Below are 22,185 nucleotides of genomic sequence, written 5' to 3' on the forward strand. Positions count from 1 at the left end.
GAAGATTTGTATGAGTTGTAGCTCATGCTTGGAGAAGACAAGGCCAAGACAATGCAATATGTGTGAGCTACTTGGGGATGGATAATGGAAAAATCCATTTTTCCATTTTGTGTTTTTAGTTTTCCAATTTTTCAATTTTATCTAAAAATCAAAATTTGATTTAAAAAATAAAAAATTAATTAATTATTAAATAAAACTTAATTAATTTAATATCAAATATTAAATTAATTTTAACACATATCCATCTTTATATATTTAAATCATATTTAAATATATAAATTCTCTTATTCCGTTTAATTCTAAAATTAAATATAATTATATCTCATATAATTACTAATTCCCTTAATTTTAATTTGAACGTTTCAAATTAACTTATCATACTATTCTAGAGCTAGTCCGTTACGAGCTAGTAGGGGGACCTCGCGGACCTATAGATCATGGGCTCCAACGATATGAGATTAATTGGCTAAACTCATTAGACCAAATAAATCTCCATTCGTTAACTAATGAGTCAATCCACTAAAGCTCATAGTTGCGCTCCCCTCACTGTAGATATATTATGTTCACATGATTTAACCATAATCAGCAAGTCGACCCTTCACAGGTTGTTCATAATAACGCCTGGGTCAAATATCTGTTTTACCCTCGAGATTAGTCTTATTCCTCAAGTCCCTACTGATCCTCTAATGAACAACTAGTTTGTGATCCAATCACCAAACTAAACTCTCTCAACCCTATGAGAGGGTGAGGCTTATTGTTCAAGACCTGGATTTAGTACTTAAGAGAACAACCTTTCTCTTATCCCTAAATCAAGCAGGCGTGAACTCTGTCTTGCACCCTATGTCCCCAGCTATCTATCTGGTCTTACCCCTGAAATGGGATTCTTATTGAGCCAGCGCTGTTGAGCCAACCCTCAACTATGCAAATCTAAGGGCAATCCCGAATAAACAGGAGTTCATAGTTAGCTCAGAATTAAGATCGAGTTACCTAGGTCATCTAGGTGAAATAGTCAATCTTAAACAGTAAACAACGTTATAAAGTAACAGTGAGTTATTTCTTGGTCCTGTTCTTATGTAAATTCATTGCATAGGACGTCCCCACTCCTCATGTCATAACATGTACGAATTAGGATCACATCGTATGTAGCATTTTACAACTTTTTGTAACAATTACAGAGTAGGCTGCATCCAATGGTGTTACCAGAGGTACCCAACCTTATTGATGTACCATAGATCATTTCGACTATTTACTCGAACCCGATCCACTCTTATATCTCCACATAAAGTTCAAGTACTCATACAATAGTCATTTTAGTTTATTGGATTTAAACTTTCATACAATTTATAAGATCAATAACAAGTATATTGATAATAGAAAATGTTTATCATTTTACAAACTACAAGTTTTTAGGACATAAAACCCAAAAGTTGATAGATGTTTTGGGATAGTTGTCTCTGTTTAATATTTTGGTTTTACATTATAAAAGTTAATTGTAAGGCCCCCTGCATTTTTGGGCATCATTCTTGCAATCGAGTCTGTATTCATTTGTGTTTTTGAGTCATTCATGAAGAAGCTTCAGACGCAAAGAGTTGCAGTTTGCTTCGATGGAGAAGATGAAACGCTGGTTGCATCGTGTAGCTTAAGCTAGATGATCGTTTAGATTAGGGTATGCGATTGTGTAGAATTGTTCTACTCGATCGTGTAATATTTGCTAAACAATCGCATAGCTAATGCTACGTGATCATGTAAAGAGTTTACTCAATCGTGTTATGTTGGTGATATGATCGTGTAGACGCTCAGGAGTAAACAATTGCACGATATTTAATACACGACACATGACATGCATTACTCGAAGTGCACTGCATGATTGCCTGGACTTCCATACTCATCGCATAGTCCTAAGCCACACGATCATTACTACACGATCGTTTATACTTGACATGCGTTACTCGACAATCAAAGGATTTGCTACACGATCAAATGATGAGGTTTCAAGGCAGGCAGTTCAAGACTCGGTTCACCTGTTCGAATCGGTTGATTCCAACTTTTGTAATAGTTTAGCATTTTTTCGGTTTTGAGACACATTATCCCCGTCCATCAACTTTTATTAAATGTACATGTGATGTATGTTTATTATATGTCATAATGTATGTCATATAGTTTTAAACCTACCATAGGTTATACATTTTTTGTGCATTTTTTTATATTATAAGAGTTATAATATATTAAGATGCATGATTAAATTACTTAAAGCATACTCATGCATCATATAATATAAGAGTTATATTATATGCATGCTCTAAAGCATATCCATGCATCATCTATATTATAAATATTATAATATAAGGTTGTATGTTAGCATGGAATGTATGCTTAGTTCATTACTTGTTATGTAAAAGTTATATATATATATATATATATATATATATATAATATTAGTAATGAATGAACATTGCATGAAGCATGCAGTTAGATTTATTTATAAGAGTTATAAATACCTTATGTATGTCTAGCTAGCAATGTTGAATGGTTTTAATTGTTTTCATTCTTTATAAGAGTTATAATTAATGAAATTAGAAATTAAAATCAATTAACCAAGAGTTGCATGCAAACTTAGGTAAAATCATTTTTTAAATAGTTTTAAAATATGATTGAGATAGACCTAAGCTCACAAATTTCTAATGAGATTTAGAAATTAGATTAATCTTTTAAATCGGTTTAATAGGATTAAATTGATTTCAATAAAAGATTAGATTTGTACCCAAATCTATCTATAAGGGATCTTTTATCTAAGGTGGGTTCTGGCTAGGCTGGGATATTTAAGCTGATGAAATAGAACACCTCTACCTGGGAACCTACTTGGAAAGGTGAATTAGATAGATTTGCTATAAACATGCAATTGTTGATTAATATTTTTTTAAAGTGTTTAATAATGTTAATCAAAATTGTTTAACTTTTCCAAAGTAAGTGTTACTTTTGGGAAAAACTTAAACAATCACTTAGTAAAAATAATTAGCCATATTTTTCATAAGTAAATTAAACACTAGGTTGTTTAAAAATACTCAGTGGGAGGAAAAGATATATATGATACGTCATTTTCCACTCACGTTTCTCCCTTAATATCACACTGTGAGATTCATGCTTGGCCTCGTGGCGCCCTGGAGCATCCTTCTTCAGATGGTATTTGCATGGATAAATATCAAGGTGAATGGAGAGAGTATTTATAGTAAGTGGGAGAATGATGTGAGTCAACATGTCCTGCGGTCCCTTTCATTGGTTTTCACTGTGAGACGCTTCTTGCACGGCCTCGAGGCGCCCTGGGAGCGTCCCCCTTTGGATGGTTTGTGCAGTTGGTCAATATCAAGGTGAACTCCAGAAATGGATGGGTCGCTTTAGTTTTTGCCCCAATCGATTTTTCCCTTCGGTTGGCTAATTGAGGCGAAACTTTAGGATCTAAAATGAAGGGTCACACTTACAGGAAATTGTTAAGCAAGTTAATGATTTCTTGACCAAATAAAAAAGGAATAAGAGTTATTCTGGTGTAATGATTAGTTGAGAGTGTCCCAATTCAGTGAAGGGAGAAATTGATTACCCTTCGGTGGCTTTTGTCCTAAATCACTGAAGCGTAATTGCAAAACTAGATGTTAATATGGGGTTCATTTAGATTTTGCTAAACCTGATTGGATTTATTTTAAAAGAGTTATGCTAAAATCTAACGTAGATCAATATATTTCTTTTTTCGGCAAAATGTCAAACAATGATTTTTCGTTAGTTGCCTTTTCTGCTTTGACCGGTTTTAATTATATGACTTGGAAAGAATCTATTAAAATATTTTTCGTGGTAAACGACCTCGAAATTGTCATGTTTGAGGATTGTCCTCAAGTCCCAACCCCGATGCATCACAAAATGTTCGTAACGCATATGAGGTGTGGATAAAGGCTAATTTGAAGGCCCAACTTCACATTTTGGCAAGCATACCTGATGCATTGGCCAAAAGGTTTGAGAACATGGTCATTGCACATGAGATCATGGAATCGTTGCAAGGATTGTTTGAACGTAAGTTCTCACTTTTTAAGCAAGATGGGATTGATGACAATGAAACCAATGGTGTCAGTTCACAAGATAATCTCCAGTCCATATTGAATGTTAAGGAACTAACAGAGAAAGCAATTGTTGCTGACTTTTATGAAGTTTATCGACGAGGACTGTCCTCTGAAATGAAACTAGGAGTTTATAATATAGGTTTTGATACTGATCCCATTACTCTCTAGAAAAGGAAGAACTTCAAAGATGATAAATATGATTTATTTATCTTGGAGATGTGCTTAGTAGAGAATGATGATTCTGCCTGGATAATTGATTCAGGGACTACTAACCACATGTGTTCTTCCAATCAAGGATTTAGTTCCTGGAAACAGTTGGAAGCTAGAGAGTTGATTCTTAGAGTCGGTACTAATCAGTCCGTTTCAGCTGTTGCTGTAGGCAGGCTTAAGTTCTTTTTGGACAAGAAACAGTATCTGTTATTGGATAACGTTTATGTAGTTTCTTATATCAAAAGGAACTTAATTTCAGTTTCTTGTCTAATTGAACAAAATTATTCCATTTCCTTCTCTGAGAATAAAGTGTTTATTTTTAAGAGTGGAATGGAGATAGGTTTTGGTTCAATGAAAAATAACTTGTATGTACTAAGGCCGTTATTCATAAAAGTTGTGCTTAATACTAAAATGTTCAAAACAACAACAACTGTAAAAAGACCAAGAGTTTCTCCTAAAGAAAATGCCCATATTTGGTATCTAAGGTTAGGTCACATCAATCTCAATAGGATTGAGAAGTTGGTGAAAGGTGGACTTCTAAATGGTTTAGAAGAAAACTCTTTGTTGGTATGTGAATCATGCCTTAAAGGCAAAATGACCAAATGACTTTTTATTGGAAAAGATTATAGAGCCAAGAAAACCTTAGAGCTTATACATTCAGACCTTTGTGGTCTGATGAATGTAAGAGCACGAGGTGGGTATGAATACTTCACCTCTTTCATAGATGATTATTCTAGATTTGGGTATCTATACCTAATGCAACATAAGTCTGAATCTCTTGAAAAGTTCAAGGAGTATAAGATTGAAGTTGAAAACTTGTTAGGTAAAAAGATAAAAACAATACGACGTGATCGTGGTGGAGAGTATATGAACTTAGGATTCCAGAACTATATGATAGAACACAGAATCACATCCCAACTCTCAGCCCCAGGTACACCTCAGTAGAATGGTGTATTAGAAAGGAGAAATAGAACCCTCTTGGACATGGTTCGGTCTATGATGAGTTATGATCGTCTTCCAGACTCATTTTGGGGATATGCAATAGAGACTGCAATTTACATTTTGAACAATGTTCCCTCAAAGAATGTTTCTAAAACACCTTTTGAGTTATGGAGAGGTCGCAAAGGTAGTTTATGCCACTTCAGAATTTTGGGATTTCCAGCTCACGTGCTTATGGAAAATCCCAAAAAGTTGGAACCTCGTTCGAAAGTATGCCTATTTGTAGGTTACCCTAAAGAAAGGAGAGGTGGTACTTCTATGATCCAAGTGAGAATAAAGTGTTTGTATCGAAAAACGCTACCTTCTTGGAAGAAGACCACGTAAGGGATCATAAACCACAAAGTTGATGGAAAAGTAGGCATGTGTAGCGGAATTGAGGATCAATTTTACTCTAATTGCATAAATTAAACATACAACCCTAAATTAGTTAATTAGGGTTTTTTAGAAACATTACCTTTGAAGCTCCCGAAACTCGTCTATCTCCGCTCGAACACGAATCGGACAACCACTAGAGCTGACCTACTATCCTCTGGACTCAGAACCAGGTTGTGGGACCCGATGGATGAAGAACCCGAGAGAGAGAAGAAGAAGGAAATAATAGAGTGAGATTTGGGTTGGGTTTGGATTTTTTCAGCGCTATTTTTAAAAACTCAATTTTTGCAAAATGTCCAAAAGTTTTTAATCCAAAATGACAAGCCCATATTTATAGAAAAGGACCATGCAAAATTGCATGAAATAACTTCATAAAAACCTAACACCTAGAATCCACTATCTAAGTGGGCTTAATGTCTCCACTATAAGCCAACACCTAGCCCACTATTTTGTTAGTGGAATTATCCAACAAAAGTTTGGATTTTCCTACTAACTTTAGTCAAAGGGCAAAATAGTCATTTGTCAAAGTCAAACTTTGACCGAAAAGTCAACATTTTGACTTTTTATGATGTTTTTTGTGTGGACTAATTTTGACCTCCCGAGCATGAATCCATATTCATTTTCTCGAAATTCAAATCATATTTCAATATAAGGTCGGTCAAAGTTTGGCTTTTCAAAGTCAAAAGTCAACTCTTTGACTTTTTACATCTTTGACCATTTTCATTATTTCCGAGCTTCCGAATATGAACTTATTCATATTCTTGATATTTAAATCACATTTAAATATTAAAGCTATATCTCTAAACTAAAAAACCAACCACTATATCATATATATTTGTCGGTTTCTCTCTCTTCACCTAATTTGAACAATTCGAATTATTCTATCATACTGTTCTAAGTTTATTCCATATGAGCTAGTAGGGGAACCTAATGGACCTATAGATCATGGGCTCCAACGATCTGAGATTAGCTGGTTAAACTCTTTAGATGGAACTAATCAACATTCGTTAACTCACGGGTCATTCCACTAGCGTTCTCTTATACACATCTAGATGTGTATAAGAGACAGACTACATAAAGTTCAAACTTAAACTTAATAGCCTCGGAACCTTAGTTTATTGGATTCATGAATATAGAATTTAAATTTACTAAAGATTTTCAATAACAGCTTTATTGAACAAGAATATGATATTACAAACTGTTGGATTTTATGTCCTAAAACTCGTAGGCTGTTTAAGAAGTTCCTTACTGATTTGGAAGTTGTTCCAAATATGTCTTTACCCATCACATTTTATTGTGATAACAATGGCGCTGTCGCAAATTCTAAGGAACTTAGGAGTCACCGAAGAGGCCAACACATAGAATGAAAATATTATTTGATCCAGGAGATTGTGCATCGCAATGATGTGATTGTCACGAAGATCGCGTCTGAGCACAACATTATTGATCCGTTTACAAAGGCTCTCACGACTAAAGTGTTCGAAGGTCATCTAAAAAGTTCGGGTCTACGGGATATGCAACACATTGTCTAGGGCAAGTGGAAGATGTTACTGGGGTATAGTGTATGCCTTAGTTTATTGTATTTTGTACTTTATTTATAATGTACATTAGTCTCCCTAGACTTTAGGACAAGTGAGAGATTGTTGGAAATGGTGTCTTAAATCTCCTTGTAATCTCATAGTTTGTAAACTCTGTATAAACATATTGTTATTAATAAAACAATTGTTATTTTATAAGCATATACTCAATCTAATAAACTAAGATCCGAGGTTATTTTATGTAAATTTAAACAAGTATGTAGAGATATACAAGTGGATCTTGTTTAAATAATAATCTAAATGGTCTGTAGTAGATGGATAAGGCTGGGTGCCTTATCTTGGTGACACTACGGATACGACCCGTTTTGTAGGTGTTACAAATGTTGTAAAATGCTATAAATGATTTGATCCTGATCATTCATGTGGATATATGTGAGCGGGGGTATCCTATACAAAGAGTTTGTATAAGACCGGTCCACGAAATGATTAGTCTCTTTATATAACATTGTTGATAATAGAGACTTACATTTCACTAGGATGACCATAGGCGACATGATCTGAATCGTGAGTGAGTTGTGAATTCCTGCTCATGAAGGCGGTCATTTGATTTATATGGGTGAGAGTGGCCAGATTGCCAACTCAACAAGCCTACCATTTTTGGGATTCGTCTGATTGGGGAGCTGGGAACTCAGCTACATAAGACAGAATTTACTCATTCCCCGATGCAGGGATAAGTAGATAAATTGCTCCCTTAAGGGCTGATTCCGGGTCTTGAACATAGTGGTCACACCCTCTCTTAGCCAGAGAGGACTCAATCATAGTGGGACTATGACTTATTGTTCATTAGAGAAATCAGTGGTACTTAAGGAGTTAGATTTAACTATAGGGGCAAAATGGTAATTTGGCCTAGTTGTACTTACGAACAATTTGTGAAGGGTCATTGCACTATTGATTGGTTATATCCAATGGACACATAAATATATCTGTAGTGCAAAGAGTGTAACTAGCAGTCTTTAGTGGAGTGCCCTACAGTTAACAGATCGTGGATAATTTAATTAAAGAGTTTAATTAATTATTCACGTACCGTTGGAGCCTCAAGCTATAGATCCATAAGGTCCCTTTGGTAGCTCAAAAGGATTACTTGAGAATCAGTTTTTGGGTTAATTTGAATTGTTCTAATTAATATGAGGGAATTTAATTATATATGATATAATTAAATTAATTAAATTATATATGATATAATTGATATAATGTATTTGATACATTATTTGGAGGAATAAATATTTGAATGAGATTCAAATAGTTGTTAAGTTAATAGAAATATGATTGATATTAAATGTCATAAAATAGAGAAAAAGAACTATAGTTTATATTGTATGTGATACAATATTAAAACTATAAATTATAAATATAATATGATAAGTTAGTTATCATATTTATTTATATTATTTATTATTTTTTAATAATAATCTTTTTTCTAAAAAAAAACTACCTTAGTGCGCAGTTATAGAAATTTTTATTGCACTTGAAATAAAATGAAAAGAGTTTTTCATTTGAGAGAGAAGTTTTCCAAGAAAACAATTTACAACAAGAACACAAAGAGCGACCATACGATAGTCTACATGACAAAAACAGAGCATATACGATATACTCTTGTTGTTTATGTGATAGGAAGACTTATCTATGCGATAGTCTACAAGATTGGAAGTTTTTGCTATGTGATAGCCTAAATGATCCAGAAGTTCCTATGCAATAGTGCTTCTTCGATCGTCTTCCTCCTTCAAACTCACAAATATCCTCTTAACCAAAATAGTCAAAGCCCACCACTCTTAGGTTCTTATCTTGAGCATACCGAGGAATCCGAGTGGTAGTGTCCCTATTGGTTCGAGGATTGAGTTGTTATTTATTGCTTGTTCGAGAGGAGTGTTCGTGGCTTGTTCGAAGCGTTTGTGAACAAGTTGGATCGAGGGATTACTTGAAGAACAGTTCTTCAAAGGTATAATCTCTCAACCTTTGTATTTTTTTTAAAAGCATGCTGCAATTTACTTTGATTGCATAATCTTCTTGTATGACTATAAATATATACGTTCAATCACAATAGAATTTGGATGATCCGCTTTCGCTCAAGGAACTTCTCATGTTGAGTTTCAATCACCATTCAACTTCTCCCAATGACTTAAGCATTAGTGGTAGGCTGAGCACAACATGGTCCAAGGTTCACTGTAGGTCAACTTCGGCAAGACTACTCACCTGTTCAATAGTGCACGTCAGCTGTTTATACTAACAAGAAGTTATTTTTTTAAAAACTTCAAAAACCAAATATACATAACTTCATACTGCAAAAACCAATTTTCTTTGAAAAAATTATTTATCAATGTTTTAAGAAAGAACGAGTATGGTTATGAAGATTGCACTTGTCAAAATATGAGTAATTGTGGTAAGAGGGTCTGATTCGGCCAATGAAGGTCTCAATAGGGTAAAATGCCAATTGGGGCTTGAACTTTTAAGCCACAACCTACGTCTTACTAAAAAAATATTTAGGAAATTTGAGTTAGTATTTACGTTTGTAGTGTGTATATTTATATATAGTTTAAGGATTAAAATAAAATATTTAAAAATTTATGATTTTTCTTAGCTTAACGTATGAGGATATGAATCCCATGCTTTTTGATTGATGGTACAAATTTTATGGTAATTTAGTTATGCTTACTCTAATTAAAATTTTAATGACCAAAGTAAAATAAACCAGAATTTTGTTTAAAGAAAAAATAAACCTAAACCAGAATTTTGTTTAAAGAAAAAATAAACCAGAAAATTTGAAAATTATAAAAGGTTTTTTAAATCTTTAGAAATTAGAAATGCATTTGTTTAAAATTTTTAATAGATGTTAGGGTTGAGTTTTTGGCAAAATATTAGAAGTGCAATTTGTCCCACATCGAAAAAGTCGAAGAAAGTGATGGTTTCTACCACTATAAAAGGAGTCAATATCTCTAGTTTTAAGTCATTCCAATTAAAAACACTTTAAGTTTTTAATGTGCTAACTTTAATTTTTTTTTTTTTATATTCTCTAATTTGATAGTGGGACAAAAGGTGTGAGAAATCAAAAGGTTTGAGAGAGTGTAATTGTAATTGGGGTACAAGAGTGAATATAGAAAGTGGGCATATGAAAAATAGGAAAATAGAGCAAGTTCTCGAAGGGGTCTGGATTATGACAGTGTCATCAAATAGCAAGGTTTATTGGTATGTGACGAAAATATGAAGACAATGAATGTAACAATAGCTGTGCATTTTTCAAATATCTTGTCAAAGTAGAATCTGTGAGTTTTTGGTAAAATATTTAAAGTGCAGTTTGCCCCAGATTAAAAAAATTGAAGAAAGTGATGGACTCCTACCGCTATAAACTTATGCCTCTAGTTTCAAGTCGTCCCAATGAAAAATGTTTAAGCTTAATACGCTAACTCTAATTAAATTTCCTTTGTATTCTATAGTTTGAGAATAAGAAAAAAAGTGTGAGTAGTCAAAAACTTTGAGATAGTGCTATTATAATTGAGGTTGAAAGAGAATTATCCTATGTGATTGTAACAAAATTTTACATAATGGATTTCTTTCCCGTGGGCGATGAATTTCCTTGAGTTTGAAGTTTTTCATATAAATTCTTGTATTTTCTTTTATTATTATTATTATTATTATTTTCTTTTAACTTCTTTGTTATTTATTTATTTATTTGTTTATTCCTCTAGTAGAAGTCAAGGTTTTTTTCCAATAGTAAGAATAAAGTCAAAATAAATATCTAAAAATCCAAACGAAATAAGATCAAAAGAAAATATAAAAGTTTGTCCTTCATAAAAAAGAAAAAAGAAAAAATAAAACAATAAACTTGGTTCTAAAAGTTTCAATCCACCGTTGATGATGTTAAAATGGGCCTACGTTTAACGACCTTGTTTTCAAAATTTGAAATTGGAAAAATAGAGCGTTGAGAGAAACCGCGCTCTAAAAATGAAAAATGAAAAATAAAATAAAATAAAATGCCGAAAGTACATTTCAGATTTAAAAAATTATTTTCCACATGGGCCCCGCACTCAAAATTCCTTCTTTCTTGCGCGCCTTTGAAAACAAAAATCTGAATGGCTCACGTGGATGATTTCCCCAAAACGCTGTCGTTTTCAAGCCCTCCTTCATCTTAACAGAAACCGCTCCCCCGCCGAAATGCTCCCCAAACTACCATCCCCACCTGCTCAAGAACGCACCCAAATCTAAGCAAATTCAATCTTGAACAGCCAAAGCAATTTCATGGCAATGAGAACAGATTCGAGTTCGATGCTGAAGTTTTGAGTTGATCTTTCAGTTCTTCTTCTTCTTCTTCTTCTGCTTAATCTGAGCTCGAAGTTTTTGTTTTATTCAGCCATGGAGGACGAACACCAGGTCAGTTCCGCATTCTCGTTTCCATCTGATTATCTTTGTTTATCCGTTACAAACATTTAACGCTACTTCTCACTGATTCGATTTCTTTTTGTCTGTTTCTAATTCCTGATTTTGGAGCTTTGGAAGTGTCGGAATCTACTGGAAAACATTGCGGTTTTGGTTATTTGATTCTCTTTGACTGTTTTCAGAAAATGATGGCTCTCAAGAAGGCTTATGCTGATATAATTTTGAACACGGTGAAGGAGGCAGCGGCTCGAGTAATGGTATCCGAGCGTAAAGCGCTTTGTCTTCAGCAGAATCTTTGTTCTGTCAACGATGAGGCGCTCAGGATGCTCCTTCGCTTGAAGAACATGATCGATTCTAAGGTAATTTTTCTTTTAATGTTATCTTCACTTTCGTTTCTTCTTTCTGATTCGTTCTCGAAATTTATTGATTGATTATGGTTGCGTACATTGCTGTGTATTTGTGATCTCTATCATCGTTTGTGTTTCTGATGGTTTGATAGCCAGCTATGCTTTTCTACATTGTAATAGTACTGCAAAATTTTACTATGCAATGACATGTTCATCTTCATTTCTTTCATGTATTACACAATGGTTATTTGTCTGCTTTGATTATGTATAAGGCAATCTTATGAATATATATAAGTTCCTGACTGAACTGTATCCAGGGAATACCTTTATTAGCTAGCAACTTACTCGAATCCAAATAGTGATGATACTGTATGATAATGTTAATGGAATTTGAACTATGCACAAAACTTTTGCTTAATTAGCTAGATTTGAATTTCTCATTATTTTCTTCGGCGATTCAATTTTACTGATGTTTTTGCTACATATATTTCTAATTTGTTGAATCCCATAGTGGGATGTTTATTTATTGTGTGATTTTTCGTCATATCCTAGATTGGTTAGACATAAATTTTTTCACTTATGATGGCCTCTATGCTTAAGTGTCGCTTGTGAGTTCGTTTGAAGTTTTATGAGCTACATTTGAGTTTTATCTACTCTCTGGAACCATCAGCGGATATGAGTACTTGAAGTTAATGGCATCTGAAAGCAGACGTAATTGGATACTTTTGCATTATCCTTCTCGTATTTAAATTTCCTACCTTTGGAATTATTGGTACCTCACTACATTCAGCAAAGAACAAACCCTTTGTTGAAGGTGATCTGAAATTTCATGATTGCTTGATTGTAGTATCTTGCAAATGGTTGGAGTTCTAACTTCTACATATGATTCAAGGCTCTTCCCCAATTGTAAATGTGGTTACCTAAAGTAATCAATTTTGGGTTAATAGTCTGAGACATTCCGCCACTGAGATATGACTTAAATAATTTGCATTAGTTTACTTGAAATGTTAAACTAATTTCATAGAAGTGCAGTTATCATTTGTTTACTTTGCCAAATTCTGTATTTAACAAGATGTTGAAACAATTCATGGTTCATAAATATGAGATTCGGTGGAGTTTGATGTTGGTTGACAAATGGAGTTTGCTCTTTCCTCAAGCGAAGAACTCTGTGAAACTGAGTTACTGAGTCTTATATTTTGTTTTTTAAAATTGTTTTTGATAAGAAACGTACTATGTATCTCGGACAAAAAGAATAAAAATAAAATAATAACGATAATGAAAATAAGAAAACCTGGGGTCGGGGGAGTAGATAGGATTCCCTCCCACCCAAAAGAAAGCTACATAATCAAATTCTTCCCATCATGACGAGGCTGTTACTACAAAAACATTTCTTGCTGTTTGAACACCGCTCCAAAAGGAATTCATTGAGGTGATTCTATCTTTAAAAATATTACATAATCCACTTGTATTAGTTTGTTAAAGTCGTTCAGTAACAAAGCCCACTCATATTGGTTACCTTTCCGTTATAGATAGGTTTAATCTCTCTGATTTATGCTGCAAGAGTTTTGTGATTTCTCTCTTTCCAAATAGAATAAAGTAGCTCTCACCGCGCAATTTCATAAAATTTTAGTTTTGCCTTCAAACAACTTTCCTCCTACACTCGACACAAGCCAGAGATCCACCTTTTTTGAAATATGGCCACACCGGAGTAGCACCAAACCTTTTGAACAAAGGGGCAAGGGAGAAAAATATGATCGAGTGTCTCAGCCTCCTTAAAACAATAGAAGGAGATAAATCCAAACTCAGGAACTACTTTTGTAACTTTTCAGCGGTATTAAGATTTCTATAAAGAAGGGAGCAAATGGGAATTTTCACTTTCTTTGAGACTTTCAAACTTCCATAAATAACCTACCAATGCATACCTCTCTTGGTTTACTATTATAGTGGCCATTTCCAGTCTTTTAATAAACTGAATTTATTATTGTTGGAGATCATTATTGTAGTAGCCATTTCTAACTGTTGTTTCTTATTTCATCCAAATGGATATACCATTCTTCTTTGCAGATGCATGAAGCAGAAATAACGTCATTATGCCAGAGGAAAAGAGTTGAAGAGCTTGAAGCACAACTTCACGAGGCAGAGAATGTGATAACAGATCTTAGAATACAGTTGAAAGAGGCACAAAACCAGTTGGAGAAGGAGAAGAAAGACAAAATGCAACCTTTGGAAGGGAAGATTTTGAATAAAATTACTTTCTCCAGTCGATCTACCCTTGAGCCGGATTCTTCCAGTCCTTCCTCATCAGAACTGCAAACAGTGTCTTCTAATTTAAAGAACACGAAGATGGAACAGATTGCCCATGCAATGTACAATAGTTTGCCAAAGTCTATCGAACACTCATCTGTTTCTCAAGTGGACATTGTCCATTCTCATGATTCTGACTCTACCTCCACGGTAGTGAGAATCAAGGAGCATAGGTTATTTAGTAAGAGATGCACCCAGAGAATTCGTTCACTAGAAAGGAATTTCCCGGATTATAGTTTACCTCTAGGTATTGATGTAAAAGATAGCCAAGTCCTTGAGGGAAAGGAAACTTTAGTAAGAAGGAGGGACAAGGAGGAAAGAGGCCTCTCTACCAGAACTGGAAAGACAGATATACGAAAGAATGTACATGGTGCTGTGTTAAAGAGATCCGTAAAGCTCCATACATTAAGAAGGACGTCTCGATTTGGAAAATGTAAAACAGGCTCTTGCAGGTTGCAAGGTAATCAACTCACGAAACCTCATCATCCATCATGCATCATTTCCCTTTGCAGGCCACATTTGAAAGATGGTAACGTGAGATTTGATAAAAGTGAATATCGACCATCTCTGATGGCTGATAGTGGGAATGTGACACAAAATTCTCGTTTGCCGGAGGAGCATAAAATTGACAATTACAAAGATGCAAGTGGAAATTCTAATGGAGGGCAGCCAAAAGGAAACATGAAAAGAGGGAATTTAAATGGTCAGTCGCCTGATCAGCCTATCAATCCGTGTGATAAGTCTTTTGTCCTGTCTCCATGTAGGACTTCCATTAATCTAGTAAATGATAATAGGAAGTCTAGTGAAGATCATTCCAACATACCTAAGCATCAGAGGAAGATGAAGAAATTAACCTGCTTGGATCCAGGACTCACATCAACAGGAAGTTATGTTGATTCTACATCAGTGCCCCCTAGTGTTACTGCCAGTGTTAAGGTCAATAAATCCAGAGTCCTCGAGAATGCAGCAAACAGTAAGAAAGATTTGATGGCATTGTCAGTGAAACAGGAAAGTGATGAAATAATGAATTTGATTTTTCCAAGTTCTAGGTTGAACTCTGAAATGAATCCTAATACAAAATGCGAGCCAATATGTGAAGTTACAAATTATTCTCCTTGCCAAGTAGACAAGAAAATGTTTCTCAGATGTACAAGACAGAGCAAACGCAAGAGGGAAGCCATAGGCATTTCTGATGAAAATATTTCTCCCGGAAAGAGTAATGCAAAAAGGAGGTTGGGTGAGAAACTAAATTTTGAGCCCGAGTTTGAGAGGTCTAACTTGATCAGAGAATCAACAAGGGAGAGTCGACTGCTGTCTCAGGTTGCTCGTCAGGTTGGTTACACATTCTCCTTAGCAATTTTGAACGTATGATGAACTGATATAAAAATGTTGAGACTTTATCTAGAATGGGGAACAAAACCCGTAGTTGCTCTAGCCTGCAATATTTTGAGGTTTACATGGTGAGAACTCCTTTAGTGTTCTTTTAGGAACCGACGATGCCTGACTCCTTACTTGAGTTCAATATTTTCTCCTTGCATTAGCCGAATACAGGTTTTGGGCTAAGCATTGTTAATCATTCTGTCGCTCACCTATAAAATTCAACCAGGAAAAGGAAAAGCAATCACTTGACTTCGAACTGTTTTTAGGAGGCAGTTGGTTCATGGGATTGGGAAGTCTGAGTTTCTACAATTGATTTTAGATTGTGCAAAGACTGAGTTTTAGAAGTTTGTTTAGCTGTAGGTTTGTATTTTTGGGCAGTATATAGCTTGAGAAGCAGGTTATACATACCTATGTACTAATTCAAGACAAGCAGTGGGACTAACTACCAAAGTAGGAGATTGGAATATAAAAGTTCACTGACCAAATATAAATTTGAGTACAAAAGCTAAACCAATGGATCCCACACCCTTACCAAAAACACCCCTTCAGAGTTAAGTTTTTTAACATTCAACCAGAAAACCTCAATGTGAAGGTTTGAAGCGACTTGTACAGGAGAATTTCCTTTTCCACTATAATTTAAGGGTAATTGCATTAGATAACACTTTTAGGGATAATAATTAAATGTATAACAACATTTTTAAAGAATTGCAAATATAACAAAATCTATTAGTAGTAGACTCTATTACTGGTAGACTCGTCTTAGTAATATGGTCTATCACTGATACACCCTTATTATCGATATGGTCTATCATTGATAGATTTCGAAAACAAAATGTATATTGCAAAACTGTCCCTAAGTTTAGTAAGACTCTAATATTGATCATATTGCTTGCAGTTTCCATGATCTTTAGAACAGTTGCATAAGCACTTGCTGAATTTCTGTCCTTACATTCTTATCATTTGGTTGGTTAAAATCTTAAGTGCTTTGTTTCAAATTGCTAACTTTTTACCTTTTTCTCCGGCAGCTCGTATCTTTGTCTAGAAAAAGATGGGAGTAATAATGGTGATTTCTTTTCGGCCTTACAACACCATCAGAACCTGGATATGATTGGGCATCAAGCACGTCAGCCCTCCTTGGAGTTGTTCTTCAGAATTTACTTTTCCAAAAAAAAAAAAAAAAACCTCAGGTTGGTGTTTAGATTTCATTTAATGAAAGAGAAAGAAAGAAAAAATGATAAATTATCCTGTGCAGTTTTACATGTGTCTTCTTCTTACATAGTTTATTAGGTATCTAATATTTAGTTTAATTTATAGAAATATAAATCAATAACAAAAGATATCAGGAGCATTATTATTAGCTTCAATGTGGTGATGGTGTAAAATGAAGCAAGTAGGGTCATTTTGTGATGATCAATGTAACACATGTTTTGATGAAGCAAGCATGCCTTTGAATTTATATTTCTTACTTTTTTGTTTTTGAATTGTTTGTTTTATCATCATCAACTTGGCATTGACATTACATTGCTTCTCTGACTGATGAAAGGTGAGACTTTTTAGTACTAAAAAGAAAGAAATGAGATCTTTTGCAGGTGATTATCACTTTCCAAGACACATTGGATTCTCTATATAGTTTTTTGTTTTAATATGTTATTTCCTTCTAATTACAATATTTGATTAAGATGGAAATTGTTATCGTGCCTTTAAGTTTTTACCTCACAGAACTACATCTTTTTTAAAAACTTGTAAAAATAATTTTTCTCGGTTCATTTGGAGCGAGATCTCATTTCTTTTCTTTTTTTTTTTTTGAGAAATTGTTAGAAATAACATATTTAAGTTTTTACCTCATAAAGCTATTTTTTAATTCTCGGTAGTCGATCTCGTTCGAGATGGATCGTGAAAAACAATTTTTACGAGTTTTCAAAAAGCTTGCTAGTTTTGTAAGATGAAAACCTAAATGTGCTATTTTTGACAATTTTTCAAAAGAAAGAAATGAGATCTTTTGTAGGTGATTACCACTTTCCAAGACACATTGGATTATCTGTATTGTTTTTTGTTTTATTATATTATTTCCTTCTAATTACAATATTTGATTAAGATGGAAATTATTAAAAGGCTGCATTTCTTAACCATGTAATTTTTTGTTTTTGATTTATGAAAATAAAGATTATAAACACTACATTCAACTATAAGTTTATATGATTTGTTGGCCATGTTTTTCAAATGTTTTTAGAAAACTAAGCGAAAAAGTTTCAAACTAAAAGAATTAACTTTCAAAAACTCGTTCCTAATTTTAGAATTTGACTAGGTGAAAATCAACATTAAAATTTTTTGAGGAAAGAAAATTCTAACACCGTTATCAAATGAGACCTAAATTATTAATATTATTAAATCTTAACTTATGGAAACCGTGTTCAAACGCCTGTAATATTATTTTCTTCTTAATTAATATTATTTCTCACTTGTTGAATTTTCTATAAATTTTAAGCTTGCAAGTGAGAGTGTTGATGTAATGGTATAATTAAATTTATTGACACCTATTAGCTTAAGCTTTTTGATTGATTGATGATTTAAATAACATCACTAACATGAACCTATGTGGTTTACATGATAAATTTAAGGGAAAATTTGAATTTTTTTTTTCATTTTCTTTTTTGAGTACAACAAATATATAAATATAGAGATGTACAAATTTGAATCTTGGATCTCAAGAGAGAAATACATGTCAATTACAATCATGTTCATATTAGTGGGACCAGATAGACCTATGCTAACACCAAGAAAGAATCTATGAGCAAATGACATATTTGGGTTATATTTGATATTGAACATTTCTATTTACAAAATTATAAGGGTCCAAAAAACAAATTGATCGAGAGCTAAATTTTATTTTATATAAACTTTCAACTTGTTTTCTAGTTTTTAAAAATTAGACAAAATAATTATTTGTAAGAACACTTTTCAACTTTTTTCGAGACATTTTCTTTATTTCATTGGTTTCATCCCTTTCTATTTCTTTTTTTGGCTAAATAATTTCATATATTCTAATTATACCCATATAATTTCATGGCTTAGGGATCGATTCAAAAAGATTTTATGGCTTAGAGATAATCCTTTTATGGGATACTATTTATCGTTATTGTCGGTTAACAAGTTATAAACTATTTTTATTCAGGAAAAAAAAACACGCTAAAAACTATTAAATAATTAAATTTTCTGCATTATATTTGTTCATAATTCATGTACAACTCTTCCTTTCTTTTTTTAATCTCTCTCACTCTTTCTTTAAAAAAAACTTGCTTCTTTAAATAAAATTTAGCATAAAGTTGCAACTATTAAATAATTATAATTGACCAGTGCAAGAAAAGTTAAAAGGCTTATTTATTAATTAAAATGGATTAGTTTTAGAGTCACTAAAAAAAGAAAAATTTTGGAGATAGAAAAATTTCAAATTATTTACAGAAATAAAAAAACGATTTTCATCCCAAATAGATATTAATAGACTTCTATCAAAGATCAAAATTTTATTATTTTGTGTAAATAAATTTCAATCACCCTCCTCCTCCAGGATGAAAAAGAGATTCACATTTGTTGCTATGATAATGTCTACTAACAATGCCAAAGCTTCGAGTTACCTTGTCATTAAATATCTCATTGACATTCTCAAATTTTGGAAAAGCCAACATAAACATTTTCAAGATGCAATCAAACAATTTTTTCAAATAAAAAAAAAGTAGAGAACATAATCTAATGCTTCAGATTCTGGGAATGATATTTTACATTTTTCAACAACTAGTCAATTCCTTATGACGTAAGAATGACAAACTAATAAAATAACCCCCCTATCAATTACTAATTACCAAAAACAATTACCTACCTTAGAATGTAGTTATCTAAAAGTATAAAACTTATTGAAGTTACCAAAGCTTTGTATTTATTTTATGAAAAAAGATGGAGAATTTTTATGGATGTTTTTGAAATAAATGTCGAATGATCCTTTGTTGATGTTAAATTTAGATGAAATTATCAAAATATACTCATGCATACGTGGAAAAGCATCTCGTTCTCTCTTATTTTTCTCACACACAAATCTCTACTCTCTCTATATCTCTCGCTTTCTCTCAGTCTCAGTCTCTCTCAGTCTCTCTCGATCTTGGTCACTTTCGCTCGATTTGTCTCAGTCTGTCTCGCTATCTCCCGTCTCTCTCTTCCTTTCCTCACTTACAAAATCTCTCCCCTCTCTCACTCTTGCTCAACAGACTTGGTCGCGTCTAAGTTTCCAAAAAAGATGAGGTAGATTTTTTTTTTTAAAAAATAATTATTTTTACTTTTTTTACTATGTAGTAACAATGGGGTACATGAGATTAGGTGGTGTCTAATCATTGCCTTTATTTTATTTTGATGTTTCTACTAAAAATTGGTGTATATACTTTTTTGTCTCTATACTTTGAGATTCTTTTATTTTAATCCATGTTCTTTTATTTCAAATTTAGTTTTTATATTTTTAATAAATCTTAAAATTCATCCTTATTGTTAGTGTGAAGTTTATTTTAATTTAAATTGGTAAGATAATAACAATAATTATCATTCAAAATAAAATACATTTGAATATCTTTCCAAAATTTATATCGAAAACTAATTGAAACTATTTGTTTCGAGAAAAAAAAAACGACAAGCTACTAATAAGGTTTGATTTTAAGATTTCTCATTAGTACAAAACTTCACACAACCATCCAATGACTCTTTAGAGTCGCAACAAAAAATGAAACACTTTGAGACTCAACTCTAGAATAAAACAACATTTAAAAACTATAAAAACCAAAGTATAGAAAATGAAAAACCAAAGTATAGAAAATGAAGTTTTAAATTAGATTAAAAAATAAAAACAAAAGAAACCCAACTAGAACTATCTCTTTCCTATTCCCAACAAAGCTAAAAAGTTTGATTATAAAACATGATATCAATTAGGCATCCTAGAAAGACAAGGAGTTAACGCACGCCAGGTCCCAACATGAACATTTGAACATATCTACCACCACCACCTTCACAACTTCAAATCATATTCCTAAGTTGAAGTAATCATAAACAAACCAAAAAACAAAAAAAGTAGAGTAAAAAAAAAAAAAGGCAATGGCAGTTGCAGTGAAAAAATTGCAGGCTTTATAGCATCTCTGTCTTCTTGTCTTCCCCAGCATCTGCACCTTGTCCCTTTGATATCATTAAAGCCTGCTTACATTGTTGGCCCACTCTCACAACCCAACAAAATAATACTCAATTTCTTCGCCACCATTATAAACAGATCAAAATTTGAGAATTTCAACTTCAAACATCAAAACCCAGCTGATTTTTGCCAAAAAAAATTCTTTTTTGAGTAATTTCATCGAACATGTGGAGGGCAGAAGAAAGTTACAGAGAATTAAAGCAAGGAGAGGTTGAAGATAAAGATTCTATAGGAAATGTTTTGTTATCAGCAGGAACAGCATTGTTAATGGCCGCTTGTTTGAAAAAAGCTGTTGTTATGTTCTTGGTTGAGCAATGGCGGATCTGGGTGTTTCTTGTTTTAAACCTTATCCTTGTTGCAATTTTCTTCACATCGAGTCCTGCAAGTTACAGTGAAAACCAAAATGAAGAGGCAAAGCAGAAGAAGATTAAGAACAGAGAGTTGAAGGAAGCTGAAAAAACAGAGATCAAAGAAGAAGAGGAAATTGAAGAAGAAGAAATTGAAGAAGAAGAAGAAGAAGAAGAGGAAATTGGGTTATCAAAGGAGGAATTGAATGAGAGAGTTGAAGCTTTCATTGTAATGTTCAAGAAGCAATTGATTTCAGATGCAAGAAAGGGGAGAAATAGAAGCACTCCATTTAGTTATAATAATAATAATAATAATACTCAATAGCCAAAGCCAGAGCCAAAAATTCTTTGGTGTGGTTAAAGTGAAATGAAATGATTTTGGGATGTTCTTGTGTTTGTTTGGTGAGTTTCAAGAGCTTGAAAAATGTAATCTTGAACCATAATTTTTGGAACATATAATCTTTTTTGTATAATTCAAGGTTTTAACATCACTGTTCTCTCTTGATCTCTTCTTATGGCTATGGGGAGTTTTTTTCTTCTTTTTGGTGCTATGGGATGGGTATGGATTCATTCTCATTCTTAGTTCAATTCAATTTTATGGAAATATCGATATCAATAGAAAAAATATAAAAATAAAGAATTCAATAAAATATTCTAGATGTCTTTAGTAACTATTTGGTTTATTGTTTTTAGTTTTTGAAAATTAAGCAAAAAACCAAGTTCACTCCTAAATTTATTGCATTGTTTTCTACTTTTTATCAATGTTTGAAAAAAAATCAAACCAATCTAAAGGAGGTTTGGGTTGGATTGGATTGTGCGTGACTCTTCAGACTTATCATTAGCTGGTGGAGGTAAAACTGCGAAGAATTTCTACTCTATTCTCATTCTTGAAGTTGAAGCAATCTTGAATGGGTTGAGAGAGATGAAGAAGCTTTGGGG

The 22,185-nt window shown here is 33.1% G+C and overlaps 2 protein-coding genes across 3 annotated transcripts; both read left to right on the forward strand.

Annotated features, from left to right (window-relative positions):
• Nucleotides 1-11,374: 11,374 nt before the first annotated feature.
• Nucleotides 11,375-17,116, forward strand: LOC120079594. 2 transcript variants are annotated; one of them, XM_039033822.1, is made up of 4 exons: nt 11,375-11,644; nt 11,833-12,009; nt 14,062-15,633; nt 16,707-17,116. In XM_039033822.1, the coding sequence occupies exons 1-4, from the start codon at nt 11,627-11,629 to the stop codon at nt 16,737-16,739; spliced, it is 1,800 nt and encodes a 599-aa protein (XP_038889750.1). In that variant the 5' UTR covers nt 11,375-11,626; the 3' UTR covers nt 16,740-17,116. The 2 variants fall into 2 exon arrangements, with proteins under 2 accessions (XP_038889750.1, XP_038889751.1); XM_039033823.1 differs by lacking the exons at nt 11,375-11,644; nt 11,833-12,009 and adding an exon at nt 13,294-13,426.
• A 3,438-nt stretch (nt 17,117-20,554) lies between these two features.
• LOC120080357 lies at nt 20,555-21,782 on the forward strand. Its single transcript, XM_039035001.1, has one exon. The coding sequence runs from the start codon at nt 21,065-21,067 to the stop codon at nt 21,569-21,571; it is 507 nt and encodes a 168-aa protein (XP_038890929.1). The 5' UTR covers nt 20,555-21,064; the 3' UTR covers nt 21,572-21,782.
• The last annotated feature ends 403 nt before the right edge of the window (nt 21,783-22,185 follow it).

The sequence above is a fragment of the Benincasa hispida genome, chromosome 6, assembly GCF_009727055.1.
Source record: "Benincasa hispida cultivar B227 chromosome 6, ASM972705v1, whole genome shotgun sequence".
Taxonomy (NCBI): domain Eukaryota; kingdom Viridiplantae; phylum Streptophyta; class Magnoliopsida; order Cucurbitales; family Cucurbitaceae; genus Benincasa; species Benincasa hispida.